Source organism: Callospermophilus lateralis, chromosome 12 (assembly GCF_048772815.1).
Source record: "Callospermophilus lateralis isolate mCalLat2 chromosome 12, mCalLat2.hap1, whole genome shotgun sequence".
NCBI classification, from domain to species: domain Eukaryota; kingdom Metazoa; phylum Chordata; class Mammalia; order Rodentia; family Sciuridae; genus Callospermophilus; species Callospermophilus lateralis.
The window spans coordinates 94,329,813-94,350,922 of NC_135316.1; the positions used below are offsets into that span (position 1 = coordinate 94,329,813).

At 33.6% G+C, this 21,110-nt stretch overlaps 1 protein-coding gene across 1 annotated transcript in view; it reads left to right on the forward strand.

Annotated features, from left to right (window-relative positions):
- Positions 1-20,111, forward strand: part of Gpc5 (glypican 5) — a 601,303-nt gene extending 581,192 nt beyond the window's left edge. Inside the window, exons 7-8 of the mRNA XM_076872261.1 lie at positions 19,490-19,649; positions 20,095-20,111. Coding sequence (XP_076728376.1) covers positions 19,490-19,649; positions 20,095-20,111 — 177 coding nt within the window. The remainder of the gene's footprint in view (positions 1-19,489; positions 19,650-20,094) is intronic.
- Positions 20,112-21,110: the final 999 nt, after the last annotated feature.

Below are 21,110 nucleotides of genomic sequence, written 5' to 3' on the forward strand. Positions count from 1 at the left end.
AAACTAAAAAGCTCAAAAAAAATGTGATGAAATCATAAGGACATGGAAATGCTAAGTACCCTGATTTGATCAGTTCATGCTGTATACATGTTAAAATATCACACATGTCCCATAATTTGTACAAATATTGCATAATAATAAAAAATTAAAGAATAAAAATAAAACCAAGTAAGAACAAAAAATAAAACAAATATGTGCTGCTCAGGTTATTTATGCAGAAAAAAATTATTTATCCTTCAAAACTGGTCCCATTTTGACCACACATTGAGATAATTTATGAGGCCAAATGCTGTATTTGAAATGACAGTTATAATTCATTTACAAATAACTGACAATTAAAATGGACAGTCATCATAATAGAAATTATTTAACACCTACACATAGTTCCAAAATATGTGCATGTACAAATATGTAAATATGATGATATTTTCTTAATTTGAAATTTGCAGCTTGGAAAATATTTCTAAGATTGTAGTTTTATGACATCCATAACAGAAGCACTTCCTATATAGTTTGCTAGGATTTTGGAAGCTGATTTTAAAATATGAAAATAAAAAAGAAGACAGCGAGTTGAACTTTCTTTTCATATTTATTATAAGTCTTATCAGGAGCCAGGATCTCATTTATGTCACCATGGATTTATTGTACAAGTTTGGACTTGCAAAAATGTGCCAGAATTTGAATGCTTGATGTATTTTTTTGGAAAGCAACTACAATCTGTAATACACTGACCTTTTAGTGTTCATTTTGATTGGTGAATGGTTACACCTTTACTGCTCAGTCAGACTGTAAACAAGAGGACAAAACTGAATATATAAAGGTCATGAAGGTATAGTGACAAAATTTATGAAACCTTATGCTTTTCTTATAAATAAAAGAAGATTAAAATTTATACATTTGCTTTTAGATATGTATGTAAGAGTAGTAATCCTTAAAAATTAATTCAAAACTTTCATGATTAGGTGATGAAATTACAACTTCATCTTGCGAGCCCTTTCTCTCTGGCTGTCATTTGCTATGGCCCTCTTTCTGGCTTGCTGGGCTAAAAAAGAGCTGCTGCTATGGTTTGCACATGGTTTAAGTGTCCTCCAAGCCTGCATGTGTGTCATAAAATTCCCACTGTGAGATATTAAGAGGTTGGACACTGAATCTGACTAAGGCATTTAGAGGTGAGGCCTTTGGAGGATGATTGGATTAGATTAGGTAATTAGGGTGAAACCCCCATGATTGAATATTTTGTGTTTTATAATAAGAGGAAGAAAGACCAGAAGAGACATATGTGGGTACTCCCTCTTTCTTATTATGTGGTATTCTGTGTTGCTCTAGACTATGCCAACAAGAAGGTTATTATCAGATATAGCTCCCTGACCATAGACTCCACAGCTGTGTACCAAAATAAACCTCTTTTCTTTATAAAGTTACCTAGTTTGCAGTATTCAGTTATAAGCAACAGAAAATGGATTAATATAGCTACCGTGTTTTGGCATGATTTATAAGGATTCTCATATGGCAAGGATCCAAGGGACCTCATTACAACAACTCATGAGAAATAATCCTGCCAACAACCATGTCATAAGCTTAAAAACAAAACCTTCCTGGTTGAGCCTTGCAATGGTTGCAGACTTGTAAAGAACTAGAGTCAAAGGACACAGCTAATTAATACCTGGATTCTCAGCCAGCGCAAAAACTATCAGATAATAAATTTATGTTATTTTGAAATGGTAAGTCAGGGTAATATGTGGCACAACAAAAGTAGATAACTGATGAAGATGGCTTAGAGGCAAAATAAATGATAGAAATGAATTAGGAGACTATTTTATTTGTCCAACAAAGATATGTAAAAGGTCTGAATTAGGTTGATATCAATGAATGGAATAAAAGATGAGTGTGAGACTTTAAAGGACTTTCCAATAATATGGGAAGGGGCACAGAGAGAGGAAGGGAAATAGAAGAAAGAGATGACTTCAATGTCTTGCATTTAAGCCAACTGTAAAACCATTAGCGGAATTTTATTATTCAAGTATTAACTTAACCATTGCTTTCCAAGCATCTGTAATGGTAATATATTATTTAATACATATAGAACATTCAAAATAGTCCTGTATTCAAGATGATATAGTTCAAAGAAGCATAATGTGAATGTAGGGAGAATGGAGAAGTTTATCCAGTCGGTGAGGTTGAAGACATGTGTATGTGAGTTAGGCCTGGGGTAATAAAGTTAAGGTATAATGAGGGACCAGCTTGAGAAACAGAGCAAAAATTTCATCAGAAATATATACAGAGAAGTGGATGGTTTAATTTTACTAGACTGCAGGTATATGAAGGTTAATGGGAAAATAATGCCTCTCAGTTGTCAGCCAAATATAAGCATCTCATTCTAAAGGGCAATCACAGGACAGATAATTGATGTCTTGCACATAGAACAAATTATTAATGTTTGATAAAGAAATAAATGAAATTATTATATTAAATAAGGAAAGAACATGAGAAAAAGCTGTAATATTGAGTATTTATCTAGATCCAGGCCCATCAAACTACTGCCCCTGGGTCAAATTCAGTCTACAGCTTATTTTTGTTCAAATAGTTTTGCTGGAACATAGTCATGCTTATGCATTAGGTATTATCTGTGGCTTCAAAGGAGATAGTGTGACCTGCAAAGCCAAGAATATTTACTGTCTATCCTTTTTCAGGATAAGTTGGTTCAGAAGAACATGATCTAGTTCTAAAAATGGATATGAGTAAAGAGAAATGGGGGGAAAAATCATGCCAGAATTGTTACAGCCTTGAACCAGTGGTTTATAACAACAGAAATGGAAAGGAGAGGTTTGTGGGTACGTATATGCTACACGTATGTACACATCAGCGTGTGTGTGTGTGTTTATGTGTGTGCTGTGTTGAACTATGTAAAAGAGGAGCCAGTGATGACCCATACCTCCACAGTCCTGAATTGACAGTCTCCTCCCTTTGTAATGAGTGCAGTTTTGGAGAGAAAGTTTTTCCACACGCCCTTAAGTCAGGAGGCTTAATCAGCTTGGTCATGCTTTTTCTGTAATGCTTAGGTGGATCAACAACCTAGAAGGAATAACAATATTGATGGAGAAATCATAATAATTGAAAGGAGGGGAAATTGCAGGTTTCTAGGAAAGCCTGAGAGAATAGCTATCTATTGATAAGACACGGAACACATGAATGAGAAAGGAAAGGTGAAGGAGATGAGAATGGCATCAAAGAGAAGCCAGTTTGCACTTAAGTATTACCTTTCATACTGCCATTGTTATATATATCAAAAGATTCTACTATCTAAGGTTTAAAATTAAAATGCTACCTTCTATAGTGTGAAAGGAAGTAATACGGAGTAAAACATACAATGATGTTTTAAATAAAATTCACCAGATTCTTTTTGTTGTTTAAATTCTTGGGCTGGGGATGTAGCTCAGTTGATAGAGTGCTTGCCTTGCATGCACAAGGTCCTGAGTTCAATCTCCAGCCCCACAATAAATAAATACATAAATAAATTCTGTAATAGAACTAAATAGGGTTCTCCTATGTAGGGTTCAAGAGCCAGAATCATGTGTATTGTGCTCAGTTTTAACATATTAAAGACTAATATTCTTGAATGAGCAGGGCACAAATACGCATTCACACACAAGACAGAGGTTTGGAAAAACAGTTACTTCTCAGTAGGATAAACTATCTAAAAATACATACCTGGTACAAGGACAGGATAAAATACTAGATAAACAGTGATTTAAAAACAACACTAAGATGGACATTTAAAATGGAAATGTGTAAGTTGTTATTGAATTACAGAAGCTTTTCCATATTGCTTAAAATTTTAAGAGTAATACATTATTTATACAAAAATAAATTCTATTTTTTTATAATGAGACTGAACCCAGGAATGCTTCAACCACTGAGTCACATCTCCAACACTTTGTATATTTATTTTGAAGCAAGGTCGCACTAAGTTGCTTAGGATCTCACCGAATTGGTGAGGCTGGCCTTGAACTTGTGATCCTCCTGCCTTAGCCTCCCAAGCCACTGGGATTACAGGAGTGTGCCACCATGCCAAACCTATTTTTGTATACTTAAAGAAAGAAAAACACAAATATGCCCATCTAACACTGCAGATCATTTTCTTTGGTAATATTCACCAGGCCAGAAAATTATTGGGCTAATTTGAGTCTCCCATAAAATTTCCCTCCATGATAGAAGACAGAATGCTAAAGGTTCTGAGGTTTTTCTTCACCCATTCTTCTTCTAATGACTTTTCTACAGTTCCTGAGATCAATCTTTCTCTCCTCTAAATATTTAGTTTATTTTAGAACCTACCTAATATTGAGTCATTCAACTTTCCCTCCTCTTCTCTCTTTTCTCCCAGAGTTTGATAAAAGATGCTGATATACCTGTCTGTCACTCCAATATGATTCTCAGGGTTTCTTTTATGTTTTTTCCATCATTATCCAAAGTCCTACAGTCCAAAGTAAATTACTCTCTCAGAACCACTTACAGAAAGTGGTTAATAGTAGTGTTCCTGACATTACACTTTTCTCTTCAAGGAAGCCTCTAAAAGGTTATGTATCCCATATTTTATTTGCCTTAGGTCAAATAACCTAAAACAAGATGCACAATCACATTCTCAGCTACTATCTCAGTATATATTGGTTAAAATCTGTTGCCTTTTCTTTTTCTAGGGGTATTGCTATCTACTTGTATGGTAGATTCTCAAGAGTGCATCTCAATAATATCTCCCGGAGTGGCCATTACATTAACCAGAACTTCCTATCTTATGTCTATATCAAGAATTCAGAGACCCATTAGCAAAGTCTCTAGAATAGCCATTTTAAATCCTTGTATTAAAAAGTCTAGGTATTCTTTAAATTTAAGAAGAAATCCTGGATAGTAGAATTTTTCCAATAAGAGCATGTAAACAAAGATAATAAATCTGTATTTGCACATATTTTTAGAGTAGTTCTTCAAAAAATATTTAAGATGCACAGTTTTATAAATAATAAAATACATTGGGAAAAAACATTAAGGAAGGTTATATGTTAAAAACAAAATACTAATTAAAAAGAAAATAATTTAAAAAGTAAGTTGTGGAGGTTAGAGTAGGTCAGCAGAATTGCTTCAACATCAATAAATTACAAAATTATAAATTTTAGAGAAAAAGAGCTGGGAAAAGAAGAACTTACATATTATAACTACAATGTTTGCTAACTGTTGCCAATATCTACTTCTCTTATTTTGAGGCAGGGTCTTTTATGATTGTAGGTGGAGGCTAAGGTTTGAGCCTGACCCAGATATATCTTGGGCTAAAATTAGCAGTGGCATAATAAAATGTTTTCCCTTGGGCATATTTGTTGAATTCTTGTACAAAAAGCAAGTCTGAGGAACTTTTCCAGAAAATTCCAGTAGGCAGATTGAACCTGTAGTTTCTGTTACTCAGGAGACTGAGGGAGGAACACAAATTTAAGGCCAGCTTTGGCAACTTAGTAAGACCCTGACTCAAAAATAAAAGGAACTGGGGTGTAGCTGAGTGGTAGAGCACCCAGGGATTGAATCCCAGTAATGCTGGGGTGGTGGTGGTGGGGCGGGGACAAGGGATAGTCAGCATAGGTAAAGAATGATCTGGTAGGATTGGGAAGATGGGGACTGTTCTAAAGGAAAGGAAATAAAATTTTAATACTCCCAGAGACATTCCCCCCTCCTCCTTCAACCTGTTGCCAAGGTTACCTTCCTTTAGGGGATTGTTCCTCTTGGCAGGGAGTTATAGGAGTTGTTAATGAATGCCCTCTGGGCCTCTCCTTTCTTGCTCAATATCTCTGGGCAGCTGGCTTCTTTCCTGCCCTCAGATCACTCCATCTTTTGGCTCACCTTTTGGTCATTAGTCACATAGGCAAGATAAGGGGAGAAGGAGGGCATAAGAACAAAGGAAATAAAAAACCTATAAAAGAGGGAGGACACCCCCACTTCTTTGGACACCCAGCTCTGGGGCCCCTTCTCTTCAAAGAAATCCTTTTGTTGTATCCTTAAATAAAAATTGTTTTCTGCACCTGCCTCAGAGTTTCTTGGGTGTTCAATATTCACATCTGGGAAATGGGACTTGGCCTTGATTCTCATCACTGGTATAACTGCAATAAATTCATACATACATACATACATACAATGAAATCTGTCAGAATATTTCAGTGAGATAAAATCGTTGAAAGGAACAAAGCCTGATTTAAATGCATGGCTAACCCTCACTTCACCTATAACATTGCCAAGATTTTGAAGCTGCTAGGAGTTAGATGCTAAAGGGCAAAGCTCAATATCCCTGAAATTAGAATTTAATGTCCAACGGAATTTCAAGCCTAAGAAGAAATAAATACAGCAATTCCCCATCAGAAAGCTCAGGAAGAGTATACTTGAGAAACAAAAATGCACCAAAGATGGCAGAGTCTTGCTAAAACTACAGCCCAATCCTGAATTTTCTAATAACTAATTGTATTTATATGGCTTTCTACTAATCCTACCTGCATAATCACAGGAAAGTAGGAACACATTCTGTGGAATCTAACATTATTTGAAAAGTTCATTAATATTTTAATACAATGTCCAGCATGAAATAAAATAAAACAAAAAAATCTAGGCTATGAAGTAGGAAAAGGTTTCTATTAATCAACAGAACAATGTAAGGGTCCGGCGAACGTCGGAGGAAGAGACCACCAAGTGACCAACTCATGCAATAGCAAAAGGGGTTTATTGAGGATCCAATCCAGCGCGCTGGGGCTCCGTGCTCACTCAAGAAGGGAGAGCAGCCCAGAGCCCCGAGCAGGGCTTGAAAAGTGTTTAAGTACACTTTTTGGGGAGGGCGGGGGCTTTGCATACATCAGAACAAATCATCATAAGGCACGGGAAAATTGAACAACAACTCTCATACATGATTAGCACATTCATTGGCGGGAACAGGTCGGGCGGGGGTGATTGTTCATTCCTAAAGAGGGGATATATTTAAACTGATTGGTTTGGGGCCCTGAATGCCTACGTTCCAGGCTACACAGGGACCTAGGTTATTAAACAACCAGAGAGTCAGGGGGAATATTTACTGGGCAGTTCCGGATATTGTCCTAACAGCTACAGGAATTTCAGGTTTTGGGGGTAGCAGAGGAACTTAACAATACCTGGTCCTTTACTTTTTAACTCAGGCCTTGCAGCTTAAAAACTTTACAATGCCTGGTCTTTTACACTTTAACTTCAATTTCTTTTACTCTTACAAACAACACTCAGAGACAGTAAATACAGATTCTCAGATAATGTAGTTCTGAACTTAACTAACAAAAACTGAGAATAATTATTGCTAACATAGTAAAATAGAAGTAGACAAACTGGATGAGATAATGATGATTTTACCAAAGGAATCTCTACTAAAATATCATGTGGACAACCTAAAATTGAGAAGCACAAGAATTGAATAACTACTGCAAAATAAAAGTTAACCTGAAGAGAAATCTATAGTAATAGTCTAAAGTAATCTATAGAAATAACCTCAGCTCATGAGACTGGATGAACCAAAACACAGCATAAAAACATGCAGTAAAAACATACAACATACCTGTAGTTGAATTTCAAGAAAGATGGGTAAGAGAGAATGGGGAAATTAGCAATATTTGAAGACCAATTGGTCAAGAACTTTGTAAAACTGATAAAAAGATATAAATATACTTTCAAGAAACTTAACAAAACATAAGCAGCATAATACAAAGAAAACCATCACAAATCCACTGGTGAACCAAAACTAAATGAAAGTAGAGCAAGCAAAAGAGAAAAAAAATAACAGAGACTGTAGAAACAAAAGAAAATTAAATGGCATTTGAACATGCTGAAGAAAAAATTATACCAATATAAAAATCTATAGTCAAAATATACACAAAATTGAGGTATAGTAAAATATTTTAGATAAATAGTTCTTCAGAAAATGTTTGACAAGAAGATTGGGACTATAAAAACACTAGTGAAAGTATTACTACTAAAGAGAAATAATCCTAGATAGAGGCATGAAATTGCAGGAAGCAATGAATTTCACTGGGAAAACAGCCTTTAAATATTGCAATAGCTTTAACAATCTGAATGAGCTGCATCTATTATAGAATCTATGTCTATATTTAGCACATTTCTGATGCACAAAACAATTCCAAGCACAGGTGGATTATTTGGTGAACTCTTTTAAAAATTTAAGAAATAATACAACTACTCTTACACAGCATTTTTTGGAAATAGATAACACCAAAAGCCATTTTCAAGATTCTCACAGCAAGATTATTTTTATATCCAGATCCTCAAAACAGTACAAATGTCCACAAACAGGAGAACATAAAATAATCTGTTTCATTAGAACAGTGGAATAAAATGTAACAATTAACAAGAAAGACCTACTGTGTTTAAGTCCACATTTTTAGAAGGAAACTAGTCATGCTGGATTAGGTACTACTCTAAAGACCTTGTCTTTACTGTAAAGACCCTATTTCCAGATAAAGTCACATTCTGAAGTATCCAAGGTTAGTATTTCAATATATGTTTTGGGGAAAATACAATTAAACCTGAAAAAGGCATATTATTTCAATTTAAAGAATCTCAAATATTACATCTAGCAGAAAAACAAATAGAATTAAAATGAATGTCAGAGAGGCTTGCAATAAGGCTTGAAGATATAATACCTGTTTCGAAACCAAATGTTAGAATGCCATTTAAAATATAAGAATTGAAAATTTTAGAGCTATGATTCATATTTAGGAAATTTCGGTGTCCTCAATTTCTTTTTTTTTTTTAAATGAAACATTTAGTTGAAGAAAGATTAAGTGATTTGTTTAAGGTCACACATTTAAGTAGTGGGAAAATCTGACCTAAAATCCTAGTCAAATACCCACCCACCAGCTCCCCAAGCAGCTAAAGTTTCAAATATTGCACATTTTCCTCAAATAAGTTCTAGAATATTTCTAGCAAAATATTCCCTTCATTTGGCATATCTTTGTCCACAATTTTGTGGTTTAGGTAAAGAAAGGTAGGAGAATTTAACTGTAAAGGTGAAAATCGGAATGACATTTGTGAAGCTGTAATGCTTGTTGCCATCTGGCATACACAGGGGTGTCATACTAAATGGGATCAGAATGAGCTCCTTTTGGAAATAAACCTTTAATAGACTGGGAAACTTTAAGGGAATCTTTCTTTTTTAATAGAGCATTTGAAAATGATCTCTGCACAGCTGGCCAATGAAGGGAATCTAGATTGGTTGCCAAAGTCAGATTTTAAATTAATTTCTATCGCTCAGAGTTCTTTTAGAAAGGCAATGGAAATTTTGGTGAATTCAATGAAAATCTTTACTAAGCAAGGAACCCTACATGATAATGTAACATGATTAAAGGCCACCTTCCTCCCTCTTTTTTTTTTCTTTTTTTCCTTATGTCCTCTTTCTTCTTCCTTTTAAAAAATTTTTCTTTATCTTTCAATGATATCAGTCTCATGGAGACTAAAAGGGCAATGGTTAAAGCACATCCATCTGAAGAACATAAATATTGTAATCCTGTTAGAAATGTATTCTTGATACATAAAAATAACAAAAAAAGTCACAAGGTAACAACTCTAAGTTAATTATGAAAAATGCTGATTTCCATATTCTATGTAGAAAGTACATGCATGATCTCTTTGTCCCTGGCAATAGGTGAAAAGCTAGTGTTGCCCATTCTTTTCCTAATGATTGGGCCAGCTGAAGCAAATTTGAGCAAATGAATTGAAGGGGAAAAAAAATTACTTAGCTAAGCATAGTGGTGAACACCTGTAATTCCAACAGCTCAGCAGGCTGAGGCAGGAGGATGGCAAGTTCAAAACCAGCCTCAGTAACTTAGCAAGGCCCTAAGAAACTTAGTGAGACCCTGTCTCAAAGTAAAATATAAAATTGGCTAGGGGTGGCTTAGTGGTTAAGTACTAAGGTTCAATTCCCAATACAAAAAAAAAAAAAAAAAAAAAAGGGAAGAAAACCGTTTCCTTGGTACTGTATATAAAGATCAACACTATCTACATTATTGACTAGGAAAATAAAACATTTTTGGTACTATAAGTCCTGCTTTAGCTTCTGTTAAGCATGGCTAGTAGACACCCAATTTCCCCAGATGATGCTGAGTTGTCTAAAAGTCACCTTCAGTCAATCCATCCATGTTTTGGAATATAATTACTCGCTATCCTCATACTCAGTAGATATTCAGTATGTTCCTCGATTTTGAAAATTAGGTTACTGAACACTATAATTTTAGAAAGATGATATGGGAAGTCTAGGCAAACGGTTAGGCATTTTCTCAGCAGTAAATTTCTATACCCTTGCTTACCATGGTATCCATAATGAGGAGAGAACGTTAACTGAGACAATAACAGGCCACAAAGTAACTGTAAATTTGTGAAAAATATGTTAAAATATATATGTTAAAAATGAACCAATATATCTGTATTATTAACTGGTTTGATAGTTAAACATTTCCTGTGCATATGAAGATCAGGTTTAAAAGATGCAGGCTTTTGACATGTTGAATAAAAATGACTCCTTGATAATAAAGCACTCTGTGAATAATATAAACTTATTCTGTACCTAGCCAATAAAAAAGAGTGAAATTGTTTAATATCTCATTCTTGTTTAAACTGCTCTTTATTTGACCATAGACTAGCCTGGATCAGCTATTAGTTATTTGTAATGGCCCTGTCCAGGTATATTTGTGTGGTTATATATGTATGTGATTTGTGTTAATTCTGTGGATGTAGGTGAATATGCAATAATGATTTAGAGAATTAACATATTAAATTATAAGTAAAAGAGTGGCTTGAAGAACGTAATCTCACTTTTCTTTTAATTTTGGGAAGTATAATTATAATATATCATGTCCTACAGAATATAATGTTTGACCTAAGAAACTAGATTTATACATCTACTTATTTCATTAAATGTGTTGCAGTTATTTAATTTACTTCTAACCTTCATTTTTCTTCTCCCCTTCTTCTCCCATTCTTCTGATGCAGACATCTTGCTTATTCACAAGATGTCTTTGTTTCCCCAGGCACCACTGTCATTCATCTTCTGTACCTTTCTGGCCAGCTTAACATGGGTATTGTGACAGAAGGCTCCAGAATTAACTCTAGAGTTGTCTTATGAGAAAGGTTGTTTGTTTTTCTACCAATTCACTTCAGATCTTTAGAGTGGTTTCATGGGGTTGTTGTACAAGAATGTTGGAGAAAATTGATAAAGTTTGGCATGCACTCTCCTCCTTTGGCCCTACGCTTTTTTCTGAGTTCTTTCTGAGGTTGTTTTCTATTTCCACTTTTATTCCTGCATTAACTCAGCTTTTATTTTCACCCTCCTGAGAAGTCTTGAATTTGGAGTAGGACACAAACTCATAATAAACTTGAACAGTTCATTTTGGAGTGATGGCTCAGAAGATGGGCTGGTTTTGTTTTGAGTTGGAGATAGGGATCAGACATAGGGGTAAGGAGACAAACAGAATTTTCTTATGGGAACAAGATTCAATAACTTTGCAGTATTACCACATAGAGAATGAATTCAGTAAGCCTTTTCTAACTTCAGTGTTCTATTTACAAAATCACAAGACTTTTATAAATTGCCAGACTGCATTGCATAAGCCAAATGCCAGCAGAGCAGTGACCTTTCAAATTACTGGTACAACAGAAGCCAAGATCAGAAAGCTCCAACTTAAAGCAAACACTGAAAAGAAATCCTACAGAAATGACTTCTGTGTCCGGTCAACTTAACATAACATGACATATTGTAAAACATGTTTGGCTTTTTTGGTAGAATAGTCTGTAAGGATTTAAGTGTTTTTGAAAATATAAATCTGGAGATCTGTGGTATTTGAGTTTATGGATAAAATATTTTTAAAAAAAATTTTAAAGAGCAATAGTGGGGAAGTTTGCTAAAAGAGTTGTATAAAAGATGATTTTAATAAGTTAATGAATGAGGTGAAAATGGAGTGGAGTTGGATGGGTTTGGTTGGATATACATCTGGAGGATTGGGGAAAGTGAAGTTATGTTGCAGACAAAAATAACAAGAGCATGCCATATAAAAAGATGTTAGGTCTCATTTGAAATATCCTATAGAGATAAAATTAAAAGTAGCTCATGAGGAATTTTGAATCAGTTTTTCAATTGAAAATTTTATGAGCTTCCATGGTTTTCCTGTTTCATATACATTTCTTTATGGGTTTTTTTAAAATATATGAAAATGCAAATACCAATCCATTTATGACAAAATTAGATTCATATATATGTACATATTTGAATGTGTATATATGTAGAAAATTTTTCAGTCTATATTTAAAATGTTCTTTGAAGATGTTTTATCAATGATAAAGTGAACAGTACTATTGTTTTTAGATCTTCAGTTTTCTGGTTTGCAATTTTCCCATCATTTTAATTTTTGCCTACATAGTCTCATCATTAGAATAAAATAGTAAAATTGTAGATCTTGACATATTTACATTTGAATAGATGACTAGGATGACCTATAGGATGCCTAATGCTTTCTAGACACATATTTACTTCTCATGTATCTGTGGAAATGACTATGAGTAGGGAAAAATTTTTAGAGATTATCATTATGTTTGGTGTTTTAAAGCACATTCATCTACTCTCTTGTCTGGTGATTATTTTAACGTGATGAGTGTTTCTCTTTCACAGCAAACGTGTGTATGAGCTATCTATAGCCAGATTTTATCACAAGCGTTTGAAAGGCTTTTGCAGCTACAGGGTATTGCCAGACAGTTAGTATAAAGCAAATTGAGTCTATTGAGAAATTAATTCAACAGCTGAAAGTACATTTGCCTTAGAGTCATCAGATATTCTGCCCACCAAACTCATCCTCCAAGATAGCATCCCTAATGAGCTTCCTAAACCAATTAAACATAAGCAGGAAGCATCAGTCATCAAAACTGACTATTTTCAGCTAATCAGCTGCCTGCACAAACTGCATGGCATTGAGGAACAGAAGAGCCCTCTGAAGGGTGGTCATTTTGTTGTTGTTGCTGTTTTTCACTCTGTCCTCACTTTGTTGGTTTCTCAATTTTATGGATGCGTTGCTATGCACAGAACCCTGTCAACGAGCTTTATAGTGTGTAAAGTGCTTTTCCATGCATTATCATTCAGTAGAATAAAATGAGTTTTAATAGGCTTAAGTGATTTGCCTAAGGCACACAATTAATGTGTGGCTGAGACTCAATCATGCCCTTTCCTCTGTTGTAATTGTTCTATAAATATGTATGTATTGATTGACTTTCTATGACAGGCCATAGGCTGAGATTGTAAAATGCCATCATTTTATGTTTTGTTGAGGCAGATTCAAATGACAGAGCCAAGGCAGAGTGGGATTGTAGATAGGGATTTTTATTCCCACATGGGTTTCCTCCTTTCACAGCATCAGGTCCTACTGGTAATAATGGTAACAATGATCAAGTTAACTAACTACCACTGATCACATACAATGTGTCAACACTTTACATAATATAACCCAATAATACTTATAGAACTTTCCAAAGAGACATTCTTATCACATTTTACAGATCAGACTATATAGGCCCAGAGACATAATGTCAAATTTATTGAGGATTTTAAGTTTTAAAAATTCTCATATTGTATGACTGTATGAACATCTATCTATTCATATATGTGGTTAAAATTAGAAGATTTGTTATAGTATATCGCACGAATGTGTGGTCATAAATTGAGAAATTTTCATGTGTTGCTCATAGATTTTGGTTTCATTATCATTCTGAACTCATTTTATTTCTTTATGTTCCTTTAAGTGTGTACACAGGGAAATCCTTTTGTTTTACTAAATATCAGTTGGGGAGTCTCCTCCTTGATAGAAATATGCTTATTTCTCAAGATTAGTTGAGAGTAGCATGTCAAATTGTGCTTGTGTCTGAGGGTGGAACCAAGGGAGCAGAGGGTAGCTATGTGTCTGGAGTGGGAGGAGAATGAAGATAACTGATCCCTTCTGCAAGAATAAGGCAGGAGTTCATTACCTGGTGATCCAAATCATGAAGCTAAACTTTCCTCCCTACTCTAGACGACAGACCTTTTGCATTAATCAACCTTTAACAATATGTCCATATTTATTATGAAACAGTTCTATATGTTTATTTTAAAAGATCCCTGTTCCTTTTTAGTTTGTAGTAATTAGATGCAAACACAAATATATTTAATATATCTTGTCATGATTCACAATTCTTCAATGACAATTTTTTTTTGTTTAAACAATTTCTTAGAAGTCTCCAGGTACTCAGGAATAAGATTGTTTTAAATTATTCTTATTAAGATTATAAAGAAACATAATTAGTAATAACACAAAATTAAGCCTTCAAGCTATTTTTTCTTTTTTCCTGCTTTTCAGATTATATAATTCATTTTAATTTTATCTTGTTGCATATTCGTGAATATCATCTTTGAAATAAAGTATACATTGAGCATTTTTTAAAAACAAAAAATTCTGTTTTCTCTTTTGATATAGATGTTTAGCTTCCAAAATATCTGTTACACAGTACATGCTCAAAAAAGTCAATGAATTAATATGTGAATCAATCAATCTGGCAGTCAAAAAGTACGAATTCAAAGTTATTCCAGAATATCATAGCCTTGAATGTCTTCAGTAAAAGTGAAAGCTCTTTAATAAATTAGATATAGAGACATTAAAGACAGGGTTAGCTTAATTATTTTTAAACTTTAAATCAATCAATCAATATATGCACATTTAACATTTATCTTGTAATAAGCACTCTCTTCATAATGGGGAGTGGTATAGAGAAATCTAAATCCTGGTCTAATCTCTGAGAAACTTACCATTAATCAAGAAGGGTGATATATGCTCAAGAAAACTGATTAAGTGCCAAGAAATGGCATAGAGTTTAAAAGATCACAGATATACATATGGAATAGAAAACGATATATTTGAGTTTGAACTTGAATGTTAGATATAATATGATGAGTTGAAAGGAAAGTGTGTATTCTTTGTGTGGCAAAACAGGAGTTGAAAGTGAGGGGAGAATAAAACAAGCATGAACAAAATTATAAAGTCACATGATTTCTGTGAGAATGATTGACTGCCCTGTAACCAAATTTGGGTGATGAGGAGCTTTGTTTAAACACAATTTTTTAAAAAGAAAAGCAATATATCAATGGCACCTTGACTGCCAAGTCACCTTTGGACATGTTTTCTTGGACTCATTTCTAAAGTATATAGCACGTGCTAAGTGAGGGGAGATGGGAAATTTGCTTATGTAGATTTGGAAAATGTGAGGTAAATCCTAATTAGACAAGTTTGCTTCCTGTGATATTTCTCATGAGCTTTCAGAACCAAAAAGGGGAAATCATGGGCATTTCCTCAACGTTTTATCACTGTTCTCTTTACCCATTTATTCCCTCTTCTAGGTACATGTTATAAGTGCTTTTTGACAGTAGAGTGTCTCAAAGAGCATTAAGAATCAGAAATGACATGGTAAAAGTATTGATTTGGGGAAAAAGTATAAAAATATATGGTGGTGTTGGGTAAGAGAGACTAATGACCCCAGCAGCATGGGATATCAGAAGATATGTTTGAAATGCCAAGTAAATGGTGGAGATTAATAATTTTGCTGGAAGATAGAAAGTGGGAGAGTTCATCTTCTAATCACAGATTAGAGGTGAAGTAAGCAGTACATGGAATGCGAGTTAAAACCAGAGTGTAATGTATATACAGGTGGAGGCACAATCTGTTAACCTGTTAGGATGAGCTCCCTGAAAGAGACTAAGATTAGAGGATTTATACTCTTCACTGAAACACATTTATTAAAAATTCTTATTTATTTATTTATTTATTTTGAAGTAATGGGGGAGAAAGGTGAACAAAAGAAGAAATTTGGATAGTATAGTCTGAAAGAGAGAGAGAGAGAGAAAGAGAGAAAGAGAGAATGAATATTAATATGAGCAAAGTTCTTATTGTGAAAAGCCCATGGTTTTTTTGATTGAAATTCACTAATATTTTTGTAAACTTTAAAAATTTTGAGAATGAAGATGAACATTTGCTAACAGATAGTAACTGAGAAGTGAGAAAATGAATGAGAATGGGTAACTATTGACCCTATCAGAGGGAGAAGGGCTTATTGGAGACCTGGAGTCATGGATCAAATGGGAACCTGGATATATTTGGATCAGTTGATTACAGGAAACAGCATTTATGCCCCTTACTGAGAGACACGAAAATCAGTGAAAAGGATTAATGAAAGGCAGAGAAAATGAAAACTGATGCAAAGGTGAAATCTGATAGCATGATTCCAAGGGTACATCTTCTTGATAAGGTGGTGTCTTATGGCACCTCTTGTTCTGAAGAATATGGTAAAGAATCAGAAGATATTAGACAAAATTTCCAAGAAGTAAGTGTGGCCCAATCGGGGATTGGAGAGTATATTATTTTCTTCTTGCTACATAGCAAATGACCACATATTTAGAAGCTCAAGACAACTTCCATTTTTTAGCACATAGCTTTATTGATCAGAAGTCTGAGTTGGTTCATTGCTCAGAACTTGACAAGACCAAAATCAAGTTTTCAGCCACAATTTGGAGGTTCTGAAAGGAAATCGACTTCTAGGCTTAAGTAGGCAGTAGAGAAAACACAGTTATAGGGCTGAGGGCCTCATTTCCTTGCTGTTGGCATGGCAGATCACTCCACTTTCAGCTGCTAAAGGACACTAGAAGTCCAATTCCTTGCCACAGGAACTTTAATAGGCTCCCACAGCATCCCAACATATACCTTCACAACAGTTTCCTTGCATTCAATGTCCCTGACCTTCCATGCTTCAAATGTTTTTTGACTCTGGTGATAGCCAGAAAATCTTCCCCTTTTAAAGAACTGATGTGATTATATGAATCCATCCCAGAGAAATCTGATTTATGGTACAAGACCAGCTGATTACTGACATTAATAACATTTGAAACATTTCTTTGGATATGTAACGTAGTAGGTATGAAAGTGACATCATATGTTCAGTCCCAAGGATTAGAGTAGGAAGTCTTGGGTCAGTTTTACAATTGTGCTCAGCACAAATAGTTTGAGTTGAAATATAGTTTTATACAGTCCTAAATCTTAAAAGTTTGAGGTCCTTAAGTATCTCCTACAATTTCACTCTAGAGAAATGTAGATAATATAATAAATGCTTTTTTAAAAAGTTCCCTATTATTTTGTATCAGTCACTACAAATAAGTGAATAATTCTCTGACAATGAATATATTCAAACACTTTCAAATGATTCTTATTTCCTAATGTAGTAACTTTTGTTTTATATGGACAATTTTTCAGTTTGAATTTTTTAGTTTAAATTCTTTGGGTTGTGGCCTTGTGATTTATGTATTGTTTATATTGTTAAGGAGATTTCATCAGGATTCTGGTAAAGATCCCAGTAAAAATACTAGCAGAAATCTTAGGGAAATATGGTTGATATGGAAAATGTTAGAAAAAGATGTCAGGGTCAGAAAGGGAGCAGGACCCTACCAGAGAAGTTGGCTTTTGTTATACTTGTCAGATAATACTTTAAAAAATATAATGTGAGTTGTGTAATTGTATTCTTTATCAAATAATTCTTTCAAGTAATGTGTTCTGGGTGTTCAAATAATATTGTAATAGACTATATGATAAAGTAGATAATAATAATCAACATGTATTATTTTTAATGTGCTGACACACTAAGTATTTGCAAAGTGCTTTACATAGTTTTTCTCACACTATGAATGTGGCATACAAATAAATTCATGTCCTTACTTTAGATGTAAGTAAATTGAGTTTTTAATTAAGTTATCCCAATCCAATGTGTCTTGTTTAGTGTATGTCAGAATCAGGATTCATATCTAAGTAGGTTGGACCTCAGAGCCAATCCCTTTGTGACGATACTAAATGCATTATGAATGGCATGATAAATGGTGTAAAATAAAACCATTTGTACTTACACTTCTTTTTCATATTTTAATTTTTATATGGTTTGTTGCATTTTTATGTTTCCCCATTGCCATGGATCTGCCCTTCTTTTCTAGGAAATAGAATACATATACATCAGCACATTAAACACAGTAAAGAAGGTTTCTTAAATGTAATTTATTAAATTCATTTGATGTTGAAAGAAGACTTCTTTTAAATTTAACACATCTTACATAATTTTTAAAAGTTTTGGTAAAAAGTAAGAATTTTAACCAGTTGATCTGCATACCTTTAGAAAAACTAAATCTTAAAAACTATAATAATTTAGAATTCATGACTTTTTTAATTTTGAAGTTTACGATTATCAAAGTCCAGTTGATTAATATAAGTATTCTTTAAATGTTAAACATATTCATCTTAGATAAAGCTATTTCAATATTCTTCAACATGAAAGATTTAATGTGGGTTGTGTAATTAGTATTTGCAAATTGATACTGTTTTTTGGAAAATCACAGAAGTCACAATCCTAAATCTTTCATAAAGTACTATGAGAATCTAAATGTCTATTAGGTGGGCAGCAGAGGTACATATCATTCATAATATAGCACTTCCCTCTTGGGCTTATACTGGTTTATGTGTTCCCCAAAACTACCTTAGAGTAGAAAATGTCACATATTGGATTATTTTACTCAGTTTTAGCTTTAAGTGAAACATTCTATTATTTATAACATCACCTTTGTGAAAAGGAGTTCAGACACTTCCAATATTATTTAAAAATATTACCAACACTCCTATGCTGCAGGGGAGAATGGCTATTCTATCTATTTTACTTATAAAGGTAAATGAAATTCTTAAGAACTAAGAACTGAGAAGTTAGCTAAACTTCTTAAATACCTTGTAGAAATTGAAAACACTACCTGAATATTTTGCCCCAAATTCATTTCTGGGCCATAGACATTGGGCCTTATTTTTTATGTGAGAAAGTTTAAATAGAGATATTAATGTTTGTGTTCAAAATTTTGGATTCTTTAGATGAAATTATTTTCTAGAAAGATAGTACTCTAACATTTGAGAAATTTTGGATAGTACAAAACTGTACACTATTACCAGTAATCACACTACAAGGGTGGTTGTGTCCTTTTGCATTTGCTTTACCACGCTTAAGCATTATTTTTTAAACAGCAAAAGATTCTCTGGCCAAATTACCCATAAGCAAAAAAAAAAAAAAAAAAAAAAAACAAAGACAAAAACTAGTTTTATTTGTTTCCTAAAGCATTATCCAAAGACTTATCACAAAGTTAGTAGGCAGAGTATGGCTCTTTATGAATGTAAGTTTTTGCCCATTATTATGAATTCAGTTGTTTTAATATTTTGAAGATTTGACTTAGTAAGGTATCTATACCAAAATGGTGGATCCCTATAAGAATGATGTTATTTCTACCTAAGTTTAAGAATTGTGTTCTTAGAACATTTGAATTTGCTAATAATAAATAGTTTTTGGTGTCTGCATTTAGTTGTTACAGGGTAGGTCACCCAAACCCAACAAGTGGGAGCTTATTCAGCTGGGCAGTGGTGGTGGCATGGTGGAGCAAGTCAGTGGAGACTGTGATGATGAGGATGGTTGCGGAGGATCGGGTAGTGGAGAAGTGAAGAGGACACTGAAAATCACCAACTGTAAGTGGATAATTACAGTACTGCTTTTAAAAAATTGGTTCTGAAATATAATTAAGAATATTCATTATGATGATCATAAAATATATATAATATGTATATAATATGTATATATAATGTATATATAATAATAATAATGGCGAGTAATTCAGAAGCAGACAACAATAATTATAAATGAAAATGAGCTTTATTTGTAGTTATTTAGGACATGTATTCTTGGGGATTTTGTGTGTTTTTAACTAATGGCTTCAAATGGAAATTATATTTATCCATAAAAAACAATGAGTGATCATTAGTTCTGGGAATTAAAAGTTTTAAAGTGGAATAGTTCTTAGACCATAATGGATATTAAATGTATATTGATAAGTAATGTGAAACCAGCATTGGTAAGTGCCGTGCAATAATCAAATTGTGCATTTTTAAAGTGTTATTATGCTCGTATGTACAGGTTTTTTTCTCTATTAGGTTTTCATTATAAACAAAATACAAATAAATTGGTAAACATATGGTTAGTTCTATTTAAAAACAATTTGGATTTAACTCTTTTGCACTTTTCCAAAAATCTTACCAAGTGAGATCACTTTGTTTAATTGCATGAATTTAAAGCCATTTCTAGTATCGCTAGACAGGTCACTACCACAGAAAAATATAACTCGCGAGTAACAAAAAGGAAAATAAGAAAGGAAAAGAAAAACAACCAAATGGATTTATCTTTCTGGTCTTCACATAAAATAAGAGAAATATAGGCTCTATGCCTTCCATTGTTATGTGCCTACAAAAGCTCTTATGAACAAGACAACCAGAGTGACCACCTGAGAAATAAATGTCAAGGTACCCAGAGCAGCTGGCTTTCAACCATTCATTTAGCTCTGATTCTACCAAATATGAAGCTAAAGCCATCTGATGGGCACATACTGCCCCACTTGGAGGTTGGCACGGTACTCTCCAAATCACACAGAGGTGCTTTGCACCTGTTTAGACATGTTCTATAGTGAAAGAAAACTTGGTTCACTTTTCAGTTCTATTGTAGGGAATTAAGAACACTACAAATGCTTCAAGCATCCATTCTTCATTCTTCTACAATGTAGTTTTATAAGCCAAATATATTGGTTAAAGAAATGGAAACCAAATAGAGATGTAAAATTAAAATACAATTAATGTAAAGGTATTTTATTTGACATAATAGTTTTATTTACCATACAATGTAAATAAATAGGAGTTAGTGTACTTGAGTAAGATTTGAACAAAAGACCATGAAGTGCTTACTGCAAATCAAGTATCTATATTTATATGTAGAGATAAGGATATGTCTTCTTGTAATTGGTGTTAACACAATTCGTCACAGTCTTTTTATACCTTTTAATAAAAAAAAAACAAGGAAAATAAAAGGTTTGCTCTAGGAAAAAATCATTTTTGCTTAAACTTAATATGTTCTCCACTGAATTTAGGAATTTTGACACTTAT